At 53.7% G+C, this 17,135-nt stretch overlaps 2 protein-coding genes across 2 annotated transcripts; both read right to left on the bottom strand.

The window, feature by feature from the left end:
• Positions 1-7,058: 7,058 nt before the first annotated feature.
• MZB1 (marginal zone B and B1 cell specific protein) lies at positions 7,059-9,186 on the bottom strand. The gene is made up of 4 exons (XM_084778419.1): positions 8,966-9,186; positions 8,047-8,171; positions 7,617-7,727; positions 7,059-7,505 (listed from the first exon to the last, which is right to left on the bottom strand). Exons 1-4 carry the CDS (start codon positions 9,164-9,166, stop codon positions 7,349-7,351), a joined length of 594 nt encoding a protein of 197 aa, XP_084634545.1. The 5' UTR covers positions 9,167-9,186; the 3' UTR covers positions 7,059-7,348.
• Positions 9,187-10,363: 1,177 nt separating this feature from the next.
• On the bottom strand, positions 10,364-17,009 carry PROB1 (proline rich basic protein 1). The gene has a single exon (XM_084778417.1). The coding sequence runs from the start codon at positions 15,501-15,503 to the stop codon at positions 12,450-12,452; it is 3,054 nt and encodes a 1,017-aa protein (XP_084634543.1). The 5' UTR covers positions 15,504-17,009; the 3' UTR covers positions 10,364-12,449.
• Positions 17,010-17,135: the final 126 nt, after the last annotated feature.

Below are 17,135 nucleotides of genomic sequence, written 5' to 3'. Positions count from 1 at the left end.
CCACCTCTCAGGTCAAATGGAGTCCAGATAAGTACTGTCAACCCACAGCCTAAGTTTCCCACGTGTCTCCTATCTGTAAGGGTGGGACTCCTCCCCATTTTTCTGGTTTTGGGGCTCCCTTAACTATTGCTACATTCTTACACCCAACACCTACTGACTGCTGAGTCTCCTCTTCTGGTTGCTGTAGATGTTTCCTGTCATTCTTACCAACCTACATCCAAACCCTTCCTCTAGGACCTTATCCCTTGGGTGACATCTCCCTCTACCAGCACGGTTCATTATACACACACACACACACACACACACACACACACACACACACACACACACACCCCAGTTCAAAACCCTAGCGCTAGGTAACCATGTCTGCTCTCGGGCCATGCCCTTGGTCTCTGACCAGCACTGACAAGCTGCTGGAACCGTTGTTCCAACCTCATCAAATTAAACCTTGCTCAGGGGACGCCCTGACAGGTCACACTGACTTCTACTCTCCCCAAGGGGAGCAGCCCATTCGCTGCTTCTCCAGGCTCCTCTGGGATGCCTTCTGAGAATTTCAAATCCCTGCGCCCACGTTAAGGGCTTCTAAGCTTATACGCCTCTGTACCAAACTTGGACAGATCCAAAACTCAACTGTTTTAGTTATCGTCAGCAACCGGGTAAAATGGAAGGAAGCTCCCACATCCAGACCTTTTCTTTGCTCTCCCATGTTCAAGCCTTTCCTCGGGTAAAATGGACGGAAGTATGGGTATCCAGACATTTTCTTTGCTCTCCCAAAATTTTCACGAATTGTCAGTATTGTCTCAAGCCTTTTCTCTTTGCTTTCCCACAAGTTTCAACCTAAAAGGAAATTTCTCCCTTACCTACTAACTTTGTCATTCATATATATATTCCAGTATTCTGCCAGACTGCCCACATCTGAGACATCGTCAAAGTAGCTACCCACAAGTGCTCCTGTCCAACCTCAGAAATCGTGCCAGCTGCAGATGTTCTCAGACCCTGGACAGCCAATGCAACAGCCTGTTCTTCTGGCCAACATTTCAGCCTTTTAAACCCCCTATGGTCGCCCTACTGTCAGCAGGAAGTAGTTAAGACACTTCGCCCTTTATCCATTACAAAAGGCTGAAATGCTGTGCTCTAGGACCACGACAAACAGCTCCAGGTTCCCCCAGCACTCCTCTGTCCTTATCTGCTGCAGGACATGGCTGACACTGCCTGCTCTTCACCTTCAACTTTCAGGGCAAGGTGGCCATGGTGGCACACGCCTTTAATCCCAACACTTGGGAGGCAGAGGCAGGCGGATTGATGAGTTCGAGGCCAGCCTTGTCTACAAAGCGAGTCCAAGATAGCCAAGGCTACACAGAGAAACCCTGTCTCAAAAAAACCAAAAAAAAAAAAAAAGAAAGAAAGAAAGAAAAGAAAAAAGAAAAAAACAAAACCAAGATTAAGAACCAAGCAGAAACCCCTGGTTTCCCTGGTGACATCAGACAGGATCTCCCCAAGCCCAGGCCCTCATGATGGCTACCTGCTCAGACCCACAGTTGACACTCCTAAGGGTTGGGCCAGCAACCTGAGCCCTGGCTTTCTGGTTTCCTAGATTTCTCTCTAGGGCCAGGCAACAAAGCAGCAAGGTGTAGCTCCTAGAACAAGTGATGGTCAGGGGCTAGGCCTCAGACACTGCGGAAAGCACGCCCCAGGTGCTGAGAGGCACTCAGCAATTAGAATGTCCACACCAGATTTGCCTTTCAGCTAGGCGTGGTCACGTAAATGTTCTTTACAATACTATGCTATTGTAAAGGTTACAGTAATCTCATGCAAACAGACATCTCATCAGCTGGATGGTCCACCGGGCAGCTAATGTTCCACTAGGGAATTCTCTGGTTAGAATATTCTGGTGGCTTGCAAGCTTGCCTGCCTGGCATCCACCGTGATGTACGTCATCTGTGGCAGGCAAGGGGATGACACTGCTGAAGGTCCCAGAAGGCCCTTGAGTGCTCCTGCCAGTGCCTAGTGCTGACAGGAGGGCACGTGTGAGCTCAGCATTGGTGCTGGACACCCAAAGCCAGAGTTACACAGTAGCCAGCCCCTATCTCCCCTTCCCAATGGGTATCTGCACAGAGGAGCGAGCTGCCCAACGGAGAAGCATGGCAGTTTGGTCCTCAAGTCACCTCCAAATCTCCAGTTTTTTGTATTGTTCAGTGGGCATTACTTTTGTGCCATCGGGGTTCACCTCTTAGGGCTGTTCATTAGCCTACCAATGCTGTTTTTCATTGTTTATCATACCAAAGCCTGCTAGGGCTTAGCTCACATCCCACCTTGTGGTTGGCTCCCCTCTTGCAGGTACTACATTATTCCAAGTCAGACAAAATGGTTTCCACTTATGTTCCTAACAGACATATTCAATGGTAGGCAGACGGATTGGTGGTGGGGGCGGAGGGCGGGTATGACTAGGTAATAAAGGTGGTGAACTTCCAAAATGATCACCCTCCTGCCCCAAGACAAAATCTGGCAGTTTAAAACCAAGGCCCGGTGCGTGGTTTCTCTTGCGAGCATGCCTCCCGCTGATGACCTGGCTCAACAAGTTGGAGGCTGGATCAGGACAAACAGTTGTGGGTCAATCAACCATCCTGTCTTTCCCTGTCTTTTTCTCTATGTGCCTGCTCTGTGTGTGTGTGTGTGTGTGTGTGTGTGTGTGTGGTGTGTTTTCCTACCTCAATAACTGCCTTTCTTCCACTGCTTCTGCCTGCTGCTTTCTCCAGGGCTCCAGATTTCTCTGACGCTACTTGTTACATTCCGGATCCCCCACCCCCACCCCATAGGCTCTGACCTTTTCCAAGCCTACTTTATTTGAGGTTCTGTAATGCTTATACCTCCCTTCCAACCCACCTACGTCTAGGTAGGATAGAAAAGAGGTTAATGGGAACAGGAGAAGTAGACCTTTTTGGACTCAGTTCCTGGGAGCGATTCCCCTGGTGTAGTCGGCAGGATTTCAGCAGACCAGCGATTCCACCAAAGCCGCTGCTGGAACCTGGAACAGCAGCCTGAACCCGGAGTCCCGACTCAAAATGAAGTGATAACAGCCAAACAATACCAAGACCCAAAAAAAAAAACCCTCCCTCCTGTTTTGGGCTCTTATATATCTCTCCTCTTAGAGTCTGCACTAAGATGTGTTTCAGCTGGCAAAAACCAAGCCCTCCCGCAAGAGGAGGTTCATCTTCTAGTGGATAAACATCACCTGTTCTCTCACAAGTCTGTTCCTCATCAAAACAAAAACATGTACACATCTATTCCATATCCCACACTTGGGATCAAAACAAAAACATGTTCACATCCACTACACACACACACACACACACACACACACACACCTTGGCTTTTAATTCTTTTTTTTTTTTTTTTTTTTTGGTGTTTTGAGACAGGGTTTCTCTGTGTAGCCTTGGCTGTCCTGGACTCACTTTGTAAACCAGGCTGGCCTTGAACTCACAGCGATCCACCTGCTTCTGCCTCCCAAGTGCTGGGTGGGATTAAAGGCGTGTGTGCCACCACGCCCGGCGCCTTTTAATTCTTTAACTGACAGAAAAAACAAACCTGATTGTGATCCTTAGATGGGATGCAGGGTGTAGTGATGCATTTTAATAAAGATATATCTTGGCCCTCCAGTAGGCTGAACTTTCAACAACCTTCACAGAACAGTTAATAATAATACCCTTTAGGAGGTTGGAGAGATGGCTCAGCAGTTAAGAGCACTGGCTGCCCTTCCAGAAGTTCTGAGTTCAATTCCCAGCAACCACATGGCAGCTCATAACTGTCTGTCACTCTTGTTCCAGGGTATTGGACACCCTCACACAGATATACATGCAGGCAGAGCACCAATATACATAAAATACAAATAAATAAATTAAGAAATAAATGTTTTTAAAGTAAGGTCATTTAAGACTATGTAGCTAACCTACTGTCCTATTATGAACTTGCTCAGCCTGCTTAAGTATTTTTGTTTGGTTGGTTTTGCTTTTCAAGACAGGGTTTCCGCTGTGTAACAGAGCCCTGGTTGTCCTCTGTACACCAGGCTGGCCAGGAAATCACAGCAATCCACCTGCCTCTGCCTCCTGAGTGCTGGAATTAAAGGCATGCACCACCATGCCCAGCTTGCCTGTTTAAATTTAACCTGCCTTTCCTTTTTGTTTTGTTTTGTTTTGTTTTTTCGAGATAGGGTTTCTCTGTGTAGCCTTGCCTGTCCTGGACTTGCTTTGTAGAACAGGCTGGCTTTGAACTCACAGAGATCCGCTGCCTCTGCTTCCTGAGCACTGGGATTAAAGGTGTGTCACCGTGCTGGGCTAACCTGCCTTTCTTTAGGAGAGCACCCACCGTAACCAACCCCACACAATGAGTTTTTATGACCCAAACCAAAAGAGGCATAGCTTTAACTTCAAATTATGTTCTTTTCAATGTTCTCACCCAGAATAGCGTTGCATGTGTGTATGTATTTGTGGTGGTGATTAACTACTAAAAATGGCCAACAGGCTAAGAGACACCTGAAAACAATACATTGATGTGGGCTGATGCCATCGGCTTGCAGCTTTATTTACTAGTCTGGGTCAGTTGGATGCAGTAAGGTGGCCTGTTCCCTCATAAAACTCTGTTGCAGATTTCTATAAAGAATCCCTCCTGCCTAGCTCAGTGTAGTGATGCACACTTTTAATCCCAGCACTTGGGAAACAGAGGCAATCTGGATCTCTGTGAGTTCCAGGCCAGCCTGGTCTACATAGGGAGTTCAGGACAGCCAGGGCCACATAATGAAACTTTATCTCAAAGTAAATGATAGTCAAGCCCTTTGTTAGGGACAGGCACAGTTTAAGCACAAACACACACACAACAGACAGATTACAAACAGGCCAGAAGCCAGACTATGGACAATCAAAAAATTCAGAGAGAGAAGTGAAGACTTTAAACTTGGACTCGATCTTGGTCAAACTAATCCAGGAGGAAGCTGCTGTGTTTTCATTCTGTTGGGACCAAATAAATGAGACTTATCCTAAGCACTGCCATTTTGTTTTCAGACTCCATCTTGATCGGAAGGTGAAGTTAAGTTCAAGTTCCCAGGCTCTGGGGGAGCTTTCCAGATGGCTGGCCAACTTCCTCCTTATTCTTCTGTTTCCCCAAACATAAAGATTGTTCCTAACCATGAAAGAACAAATGATTCTGATTGATAGAAAATTGTGACTGTAACTTGGCCCAGATGTTTGTGGTTTTGGAGATTAAAAAGTCTGTACCAGTCTGGGTCGGGGTCTCAGCTCAGCTCCCGAGTCTGCGCTCTTGTCCCTGACTGGCCAGTTTCTGCCGCCTAATTCAAAGAAAGATCTTGCTTTGCTGGGCTCCTGTGTCTGCTTGGATTGTTTTGGACCCTAACAATTCCTTAATGAATTGATCCACACAGTGGGGTACTGGGGACCAGTGCAGTTCCCAGGGCCTAGGAGTTCAGGCTTGCGTGAGACACCCCAGTTCCTCCAGCAGCAAATTGCTCCAACATTCTAAGGCAGCCCAGCCTTTACTCAGTTTGTTTCTTGTCAGACCCCAACAAAAGCCAGGACAAGGTTCACTCAGTACCTGTGGCTCCCCCAGCACTTCCCACCCTCCGCACCTAAACCTCTCCAGCCCGGGGGCTGGGTTTCCCTCCCCCAACTTCTCATTCCTATATAAACCTGCCATTTCAGCTCGGTCCTCCGCTCTTCTCTTGGTCCTTTCGGTCTTCTGCTCTTGGCTCTTGGTGTCCCTTCTCACCACCATCACCACCACCACCACCACCATCACCACCACCACCACCACCACCACCACCATCACCACCACCACCATCACCACCACCACCATCACCACCATCACCACCACCACCACCACCACCACCATCACCACCACCACCACCACCACCACCATCACCACCACCACCACCACCATCACCACCATCACCATCACCACCACCATCACCACCACCATCACCACCATCACCATCACCACCACCATCACCACCACCATCACCATCACCACCACCATCACCACCACAACCATCACCATCACCATCACCACCACCATCACCATCACCACCACCATCACCACCACCACCATCACCATCACCACCACCACCATCACCATCACCACCACCACCACCACCATCACCACCATCACCATCACCACCACCATCACCACCACCATCACCACCACCATCACCATCACCATCACCATCACCACCACCACCATCACCACCACCACCACCACCATCACCATCACCACCACCACCATCACCATCACCATCACCACCACCACCACCACCATCACCATCACCATCACCATCACCACCACCACCATCACCATCACCACCACCACCATCACCACCACCACCATCACCACCACCACCACCATCACCACCATCACCACCACCACCACCACCACCATCACCACCATAACCATCACTATCACCACCACCATCACCACCACCACCACCACCCCAGCGTCCCTGCCTCACCTCCTCTCTGAATTGCCCCATCCAGTTCAGATTCTTCCAGACACCTTTGGCTGTTCTCTCCCTCATGACTACACAAAACCCTTCTCTATCCAGGCACAGTGGCACATGCCTGTAATCCCATCCCAGGCAGATCTCTGTGAGTTCAAGGCCACCCTGGTCTACAAAGTGAATCCAGGACAGCCAAGGCTACACAGAGAGACCCTGTCTTGAAAATAAATAAATAAATCCCTTCTCCTTAACCATACATAGGAGCAGCCATGTCCTCATTTTTATTCACTTCTTAGATCTGAGCCTCTAGTGTCTAAATGGGTACAGATAGTGAGAAGTGCCTGGGTGGCCACAAGGTGGCTGTCCTGCTTTCTCATCTCATGACTCTTAACGACCTGCCGTGTTTGGCCTTTCCTGACTTGCTCAGTCAGGTTTCCAGCTCCCTTCTTGGTGGGTGGAATGAGATGCCTTTGGCCCTGCTGGGAAGAACTTCAACAGAAACACCATTGTCTGCTCTCCTCCCCCTACTCCCAGCCCCCAAATCCCTTCACAGAGAGGATTCAAGCTCAGTGAGCTTTATTTAAAAGTAGAAAGTGGGGTCCAGCCCAGTGCCCCAGAGAAGGGTGAAGGCAGAAGATTGACGGCAAGAGCCAGGCTTCCCGGACTCTCCTCAGCACCACTGAAGGGGAGGAAAGGATTGGGAGGGTCAAACACAAAGACGCTTGCGTAATTGGAGCACTTTCGAGACTGAGGCCACAGGACAAGTTCAAGGCCAGCCTGGGCTACGTGATGAGAGCCGGTCTCCAAAAATAAAAAGGTAGTGAAGATCCAGAGGTACGGCAGCTTGGACTAAAGCTCCTCTCTCGGGGCCTGGCTCTCCTGCGAACAGGACCCCTGCGCACCTCCGCACAGCAGTGCCTCCAGAGCCTCATGGCCTTCGCGGTAGGCTTCGTAGATCTGGTCTTCTCCGAATTCTCCCAGGTAGTGAAAACACGTCATGGAGAGCCTGAGGGAGCAACAGGCACCTTGAACTCTAACCTGCCCACAGGGAAGTTGGGGGAGGGGGGGGGACGACAAATCAGGACTCTGGGGCCTCCTCTCCCACAACCGTCATTACCTATTGGGCCAGGGACCCCCAGTAACCATCACACTGATGCTTGGCTCTGGACCCTTGCTGAGTCCTGGGCCCATGAGCCGCTTCATCTGGTTCACTTCGTGCACTCCATAGCTGACGGCAGTGGGAAGCAAAGGGGACAGGGTCAATGGGGCCAGGCCGGGGAGGGACTTGCTCCTAGTCTAAGCTAAGTATTCTGGTCGGATGCTTGCTGAGCTAAGACACAGTTAAGTCCAAGGCCCGGGATCTCACAGTGACCTTTCTGTGGCCATCTGTTTTCCCACGTTTTCCCAACCGCGGCTCTCGCCCAGATTTCAGCCCAGCCTTCCCCCAGGCCAGAGCCTTCGTGGACTGGGTATGAGGGAGGCCGGAGGTCTGTACCCACCCGCTCTTCCCCTTAAGGAAGGTGGCATGGGCTGGACTGGCAACTCACGACTGCCAGTTCTGGGAGCAGGTCCGGTCCAGGGCATCCGTGTATTCCGACTCCCTCAGCTCCCGCATTCCACTGGAGTCTGGAGCATGAAATTTAGCCTCCGCTTTTGCCAGATGTTGTCCCATCTGGAATGAGGAGAGGTGCTGGGAGCCAGGACTTTGGGAGCGGTAGTCAGTTGGGGGAAGGAAAGGAGGACAAGACACCCAAGTCTCTGGGGAGAATGAGGTGGCAAGGGAGCTGTTGAGCCGGAAGCACCTGCGAGGCAAGCTGCAGGGGGCCCCCTCTAGGCCCCAAGGCTAGGCTGGGCCCTTTCGGGGGCAGGACTTACTTTTCTGGGGCTAGGGGAGGAAACGCTATGTGAAAGATCTGACCCTTCCTTCAGGGCACACTTTGCCCAGTTGTACATGCTATTTTTAAACCATGAGAACAAGGAAAGCCAATAATAATAACAGTAATAATAAACATATAAATAGAATAACCAGAGCCCCGTCTGACTTTAATATAACACATGTGCTCACTCACTCTGCACACACACAGAAGCATGGCCACACAGGCGATGCTTGAGAGGGGACAAGCATGGTGAGCTCACATGGATACACATGTATTCAACACGCGTAAAGTAAAGGCATCTCAGGGACCTGGGGAGGGTGTTGAGACAAAAAAAAAGGGGGCAGACAGGGAGGAATATAAGAGAATGAGTGATTCCCTGGGGTGACAAGATAAGATGGGGCCATCTTAGATCGACTGCCCTTTGGTGACTAGGCAAATGAGTAAACTGAGGCATGGCCACTAAAGTGAAGGGGGGGGCAGTGTATAAAGGCCTGGAAAGATTGCTGCTTGGGGCTGAGGGCTGGGGATTAAAGGCCAGGGCAGAGTCTAAGGTAGATGGAGCGTAGACGGAAGGACAGGCAGAGCTTACTTGGTAGGCCACAGCCCGGCAGGCATCGCAGCGCAGGTGAGCCGGCATGTGAGATGAGTACTTCTCCTCATCATCCAGCCTCGGAGCTGTAGCTGAGAGCGAAGCCTTATCCCCAAGGCTCCCCAGGGTAGCCTTGCACCCCAACAGAAGCAGCAGTGGCAGGGGCAGCGGCATGGCCTCTGAAGTTACCTTGTAGAGCATGGGCCGAGGTTGAGGTGCAGATGCGCATTCGAGTTATCTGTGGTTTAGACCAATAGGGAACTGACACCTCTCTGGGTATCCTCCCTTCCCCCAGGGCCCTGGAGGTGCCACGCAGGCAGTTTCTGCAGTGGGACCCTAGCTCCAGCTGACTCAGCTCTATTTTACATATAGGGGATAAAGATGCAAGGACAGGGGCTGGGGCTGAGCGAGCGCACTTGGTGGCTGGTGGATATTACATAGTGTGACCTGATCAAGTGGTAGGGCCTGTGCTGGGCGAGGCGATTGGTTACATTTTTTTTTCAAGACAGGGTTTCTCTGTGTAGCCTTGGCTGTCTTGGACTCACTTTGCAGACCAGGCTGGCCCCGAACTCACAGCGATCCACCTGAGTCTGCCTCCCAAGTGCTGGGATTAAAGGTGTGCGCCACCACGGCTGGCGGTTACAGTCATCTTTTATTCTGCTACAGTGGATGTGAAAGCTCAGAGAGAAGAGACAAATCCTCTAGCTAGAGAAGCTGTGTTGCCGGGCAGTGGTGGCGCACGCCTTTAATCCCAGCACTCGGGAGGCAGAGGCAGGCGGATCGCTGTGAGTTCGAGGCCAGCCTGGTCTACAAAGTGAGTCCAGGACAGCCAAGGCTACACAGAGAGACCCTGTCTCGAAAAACCAAACAAACAAACCAAAAAAAAAAAAAAAAAAAAGAGAGAGAGAGAGAGAAGCTGTGTTGAGAGGGGTCCCCAGTGCCCACTGGTCACTCAGCCACCAGGAGGAATGTGGCCATGGGTGTGGTTGCTAGCCTAGGGCTCTCACTGTAGTGAGACCGGGAAACCACAGTGTGTGCCACATGCATGGTCCCTTTCTCCAACCCTAGGGTCCCCTTCACCCAGGCTAGAGCCAGGCATGGAGGAGGGCTTTGTGTGTGTGTGTGTGTGTGTGTGTGTGTGTGTGTGTGTGTGTGTGTGAGCGCGCAGGGGTGGGAGGGTGGGGGGCTGCTTAAGAGGCTGCAAGCTGAAGACAGCGCAGTGGTTAAGAACATCGCTTCTTTTGCTAAGGACCTGGGTTCAGTTCCCATCACTCATATGGTGGTTCACAACCATCTCTTAACTCCAGTTCTAGGGGATTCACCACCCTCATCTGGCCTTCGTGGGTCTCAGGTACACATATGATGCACATACATACATGCAGGCAAACACTCATAAAGTAAAAATAAACATTTTAAGTGTTATTTATTTATTGGGCTTTTTGAGATAGCACTGGACTGTCCTGGAACTTGCTCTGTAAACCAGGCCGGCCTTGAACTCAAAGAGATCCATCTGTCCCTGCCTCCCAATTGCTGAGAATAAAGGTGCATGTACCACCATGCCAGGGAAAAGCGGGATTTCGTTTTGCTTTATTTTGTTTTGTTTTAAAAGGGTGGCAGCGGGAAATTCTGACCATACACTAGCTGTTATTTCAGCCACCATGGCTCTCCATGGCCAGCTAGCTAGCTATTGCACACCATGAGATGATGCACTCTAGGGGTGGCCCTGGTCCCTGGTCCCTCCATGCCACAGGGACCAGTGTCTCTGGGAGACATGTTGAGGTTATATTGACTCGGTATTTTAGTCAATTTCCAGTCTAGGGGAAGGCTGAGAGAGGCTCCAACACCAGAAAGGCTGAACACCAGAAAGCTATCAAACGCCAACCCTGACACTGCCTCTAGTGGGAACTGCCCTTCCCCAAACACCTCATGTCAAACACCCCTACCGCAAAGCCCAGTCATTTTAGCCTCAGTACGACACAGAGATTACCTCCCACCTCACAGAGATTATTCTCTGGCCCTCAGTTACCCCTGGCTCAGGGCAGGGGTCTTCCCTATGCTGTGAGGAGTGGAGAGGGACAGTCCCTGTGTGGGCACTGTTTCCTGTGCTCCTGGAAGGACACAGACAATGGAACTGGCTGAGGTGTCAGGGCCCCTTGGCCTACTCCATATAGGAACATCCTTCCTCTTGTCCACACTCCAGTCACCAAGAGCCACCCCTGTGACAACCCGCCCAACTTCCTTCCTTCCTATCACCCTGGTGATTCTAATGTCCATCTGGGTGGGGACAGCTTCAACAGGGGCTAGCTCAACTCCAAGGGTCTCCAGAAGACAGACAGTGGGGCTTGAAGGAGGATCTGAGCGCCCTGCTGTGCGCTGTTGGCTGGTGGTCACACCATTTTTGTTTCGAGACAAGGTTTCTGTCTAAAAGCCCTCGCTGTCCTGGAACTCACTCTGTGCACCAGGCTGGCCTTGAACTCACAGAGATATGCATGCCTCTGCCGAGATTGAAGGTATGTGCCACCACCATCTGGCTATCACAGCTATTTTTATAAAGTCCGTCCACTTGGTTAAACAATTATAATTCCCCAAACTAAAGTAACTTGTTTTGCTAGATTCTTGTCCTCCCTGCCCTGTCAATCTCCGGCAACGGCCAGCCAAGAGAAACGATTACTGATCACTTGACATTCTTCAATTCACCACGTGTCCCTAGTCACCCTTAGCAACAGAAGGGCCAAAGAATGATTTCACCGCTTTTCCTGATTTCCTAGACTCTTCCGCAGGCCTTTCTGCCAAGGGGCTGCTTGTCCCGTTGGCTGTCTTTGCAGGGACCACAGCGATCCTGGGCCACCTCATCCAGTCCTCTCACCCCCAGCTCCGGGCTGACCCTCCACATCTCATACGGCATCCATGCTTCCCCTCCACCTGCTAGCCTCACAGCTCCCACTCTCAGCCCCTCGCTAGCCTGGGCCCGCACTGCGTTCTCCCGTAGCCTCCCAGGACAAAGCTCAAATCCAGATTTGATGGCTGCTGTCCATCCTTTCCACCTCAGCAGCACCCACTGCCCTGTTCCCACTCAACTGGGCCCAGGGTTAGGGAGATACAGACAGTTGACCACAGGCAGCCCCGGGCCCTGCTGCCTCCACACCTGTTAGTCTGGCTTCTCACTTTGACATACTTGCGTTGCTTGCCTGCACACACACATCTACACAAATACACCACACCATGGGAAGGTTTGGGAAAGGGACACACATTTTTGTTGGGGGGACAGGGGACGGGGTGGGGAGCCAGCCAGCCATTTGCTAATGATGCTCTAGCAATATCAGCCCAGAGAGCAGGTACATTCTCTTAAATTCACCTCTGGTCTGGTGACTGGCTGGAACTGGCCAATGAATTGATGGGAGAAAAAGTTAAGAGACAGGAAACCGGAACTTTCAAAACCTTCTAGGGAAGGAACCCAACTCTAATGGGGATTGGCACTGAAGCTTCACAAAGGAACCGCAGAACCCTTGCTGGACTGGATGGGACCTGAACTGGAGGGCGGGGCACAGAAAAACATCGGTGGAGCCGGACTAGGGGTCCCGCTCAAAGGTATGTAGTACATCCCCTCCAGGGGCCCAGCTTCAGAGGCCCAGGGTAGCTGGAGACTACCAAGGGCCGGCAGGTTTGGGGACAGCGGCGACAGTGACGAGCCAGGGATAGGCCCATAGGCGGGCGGGTAGAGGCCGGGCCCTATGCCCAGCGGCGCATAGGCCTGGCGGGCAGGCCGAGAGGGAGAGGGCGAGGGTGGCAGCAGCACTTCCACGTACTGCCCGCTCTCGGGGTCGAAGAGTACCCTCAGCCTCGGCTGCCTCGGCGCCTCCACAAAGTAGTAGCGACCGCTCTCCGGGTCTACGAGGACCTTCCCGGGGGGCGCGGGTCCCGGAGGTCTCCGCATCCCCAGGGAAGATGCAAGAGGGAGCCGGTCGGTGGGAGGCGCAGAGGCAGCTCTCGGGAAGGGTGCGGCGGTCCTGGCCGCCGTCGCCTGAGGATCCGGTGGGAGGGGCGCCTGGACGGCAGTTGCAGGAGCCACGAGCGGCGTCTCCAATTCCGGTGCTGACCCAAGGCTCGAGTTTGGACATGCCTGCGGGGAGCCCGGACGAGGCGGTCCAGTCCCTACTGGTCGTAAAGGGCAACACTGGATCGCGGTGCGAGTGCCTCCTAAGGGGCTGGTCCGACCCTCGCGGTCCAGGACCAGGCACTGGGCCTCAGCATCCGGGTTTTCTCCCTCAGGACTGCGACCTTGGACACCCAGGGTTTTCTCCTGTCGCCGGCCCAAGGCTAGAGCACCAGGCAAGCGGATCTCACTGCGTGCGAAAGGCTTCGCGGTGCTGTTCTCCGCCCTCCGCCTCGGGACCCCATTGGACTGGGGAGCGTCCTTAGGGGTTGCATGGAGTGAAGGCTCTGGAACCTCGTAGGGATGAGGTACTACTGGCAGAAAGTCCTTGAGAAAAATGGAAGTGTAATGAGCCGGAGCGGGAGACTCCAGCGCTGGGAGCTCGTGAGTTTTGGATGCATCGCCCTCCTCCCCGCAAGTGTCAGCGGGAGGCGCGGGAAGCCCGGAGCCGGGGGTTCCTGCAGGGAAGCTTGGAGCATAAGTGGTCTTAACCATCTTGCGCACGTCTCTCGGCCGTGGAATGGTCACGCGTGGACGCCCAGAAGCCGCTTCTCCCGAGCTCAAAGTTTCTGGGCTCACGTCGTCGTCCAGGATGTTTGTGAGATGTTTTGAGGGCGGTTCCGATGTATCTACATCTGGAGACCGCTGACCGCCTCTGAAGGCAATATCCGCATTCTCCAGTGTGAGCAGGCACTGCTGCGCCTCTGTGAGTTCTGGCGTCCCAGGTGCTGATGGTGTAGGCGGCTCCAACTCCTGAGTTAGGCCATTCATAGCTTTCTGACGAAATACCGTGGGTGAGCCCTGCACAATAGGACCCTGTGTCTCTCGGGGCGATGGGCTACGCATTTCTATAGGATGGCGCGACTCCCGTGGGAGCAAGGCTGACAGAGATGGGTCCCTCCTCAGCCCTACTGCATCTCCACCTATCGAATAAGGAACCTTCCACAAAGGAGCCTCGGGACAAGGGTTCTCAACTCTACGGACACCCTGAGTCCATTGGGAACGAGGCGAAAGGGAAGGGCTCCTTCTGCTGCCATCTTCCTCGACGGCTGCATTCCGATTTTCCCACGCACAGGATGCCCCAGGGAAGGATGGGCTGCTCATTCTCCAAACAGTCCTATGAGGTTCTGAGCGGTTCTCGGGAGATGGACAGCGAGGACCCCGCACAGCCCCGTTTGGAGCCTGCTGCAAAGGAGATGGGCTCCTCGGCCTCACAATCTTACTGGGAACCACCCGGGAACCTCTAGTATAGAAAGGGGGACTCCGTGCCCTCGGTACGGTTCGGTCCGTAGTCTCACGGGGCAACTGGGTCTTGGGTTCCTGTTTGTGAGCCTGCTGAATTTTCTCCTCTGATTGCAGAAAGATGCTGGAACTAACTGGACCCAGAGGCTCGGTCCCGGGCTCCGGCTTGTCGCGCCGAATCGCTCGCTCTCGGAGGCTAGGCCAAGGCCGCGGGGCTCTGGTGGAGACAGAACTCTCGTGTGCGCGGGGTGGCCGAGACTTAGCCTCTTCCTGGACCACCCGAGTGCTGTGTGCGGGTTCCTGAGGGTTCGTGCGTTCCTCCTTCCCGGTAGACCTACAAGTGACGTTGCTGGGGGCCGGGACCGCAGAACCCAGTTTTCTGGCCAGCGCCGTCTGCACGAGGCCCGCCGCGGCCTGCAAGCGGCTCAGAGACTCGTCCAGGGAGCCGGTGCGCAGGAGCAGTCGGGGACGCGGCGCGCGACTGTCCTGCGAGGGACTTCGAGGCCGCGGACGCAGCTCGATCTGACGCTTTGGCACCGTGCGGGGTCTAACGGGCGGGGTGCGCTCCTCCAGTGCCACCTCCACACACTCGTACTGGCCTGAGACAGCAGGACTCGGCCCGCGGGGCGGCAGCTCCAGGTACGTGGCCCAGCGAGAGCCCCCGTCGGGGGTCTGCGGCTGCGGCGACACAGAGGCAGGAGATGCTGGCCCAGGCAGCAAGGGACTGCTGAAGGCAGGCGCCATGCGCTGTTGCTCCTCCAGATCCTCCTCGTCGGAGCGGCTAAATAGAGGCCCCGCGCCGAAGATGACTTCCATCTCCCCCGACGGCAGCATGCGCAGCTGGGGCCGGGGTGGCTGCCGGCTGGAGCCCGGGCCTCGCGGGAAACCCGAGCCGGAGCACTGCTGCTGGCGGCTATTCTGGGCGCTGACGGACAGGGCAGGCTGCGCGCCCGCCCCCCGCCCAGGGGCCACCCAGAGCCAAGTCCCCGGGCCTTCTGTGTCCGGCCTAACGTCCGGGGGCATCGGAGAACCCGGAGCTGTGTGGTAGGAGCCGGACGAACTGGATGAGTCCTGACGCCGCGTAGGGGCAGGCAGCCGCCTTGAGAGCCCAGGAAGGGCTGGCCCGGCGAGCGCAGTCAGCATGGTGGGCAGGACACCTAGCACTACCACCCGTCCTTTGCCACGGCCGGTGGCGCCCGCACTGTCCCCGCCCCGCCTGGATGCCGCGGGGTCAAAGCGTCTTAAAGCGCCAGCGTCCACCCCTGAGCTAGCGGCTTTGGCAGCAGAGACCTAAGCTGTGGGCCCTGTGGGGTGAAACCCCTATGTCTAACTTTTTCCAGCACAGGCGCAACGCGGGGGCGGGGCTCCAGACTTAGGGTGGCAGGCCTAGAGAGGAACCAGCAGCTAGGCCCAACTCTACCTATCACAGGTGAGAAAACTGCCCTTGCAAGGGGCTTACCTGAAACGCAGTTTAGGGTTCGAGATCTTGAATATGCCACATCCTCAGGCCCCAACTCTTTAACATTCCAAGGAAACTCTCCCCCATGACTTCTTTCACACCTCCATACCACCTTTGACCGGTAGGGAGAACCAGAGGGTTCTCCTGAGGTAGGTACTGGTAGACTCACCGTTTAGGCCCACGGGGAAGAGTGGCCTGGAGCAGGATCGTCCCTAGCTAGCTTTCACAAGCTGCCTAGCACTGAGCAAACCTGGGCAACAAACCAACCTTTGTAGGGTTCCCTCTGAAGCGTCAGGCCCACAAGGCTCTATTCCTTCCCTGGTAGGGAGGCAGTGGCCAGCTGTCATTGTCTTAGGACACTTGTCCTTAACTTCTGGCTTGAAGGCCCGGCTATGACTCAGGCCCCAGGGGCCCTGATGTGAGAACTGGCCCCTCCTTTGCACTTGTCCTTACAGTGAGTGACCCAGCACAGGCTAGACTGAACCCTAGTCTTGTGGATCTTGTGCTCCCCATGGCCACCTAGGGGCACACTTAGTGATGGCTTCTGAACAGATTTAGCCTTTCATCCTGTCAAGACCTGCAACTTGGACAGGCTGCCCTTTCGCATTTCCCGCTTTTGTCACTTCCCTCCTCTTTGTGGTTTTGTTGTTGTTGCTTTCCTGAAGTGTAAGAAGGTGCAGGTGTAACTTGATTTTGTTTCTCAAGACAGGGTTTCTCTGTCCTGGAACTGTCCTTGGCTGTCCTGAACTCTCTTTGTAGATCAGGCTGGCCTTGAACTCACTGAGATCTACCTGCCTCTGCCTCCTGAGTGCTGTGATTAAAGGTGTACACTACCTCACCTGGCTTGCAGATGTGATTTGTGTAGATAGTATACACATCTTATTACCTGATGGCTTCTGGTTTCTCAGTTCACTGTGGTCCTGGAATCATCTTTGAAGTCTCTGGTCAGGGCTGACATACACACTCCATTCTGCCCTAACCCTAACCCTATGGGCAACCCCAGAGAATCGCATTTAAGCTAGGGTGCGACTGGGCTGACTGGGGCTAATGACCAGTAACAAGCTGCAGTTCCCACTAGACCACAAAGACCCAGTTCCCACTCACTCCCATCGGCTCTACTGGATCCCAGAGGGCGGTGGCAGCAGGGCCTAAGGTCAGAAGAGGCGGCCCAGTGGTGGTGGTCCCCAGACCTGTGTCCCATGCAGCCTTTGGTGCCTTGGTTTGCTACAGGAGGCAGACAGAGCAGCCTCCCTCAGTGGAGGGACCCACAGGGGTGGAAGGGAAGAGCTGGTCTCCCCAGAACAGAGTACAGAGGT

This window comes from Acomys minous (genome assembly GCF_964271855.1).
Source record: "Acomys minous genome assembly, chromosome: 4".
Lineage (NCBI taxonomy): Eukaryota > Metazoa > Chordata > Mammalia > Rodentia > Muridae > Acomys > Acomys minous.
This window is presented reverse-complemented; position numbering and strand designations above follow the sequence as displayed.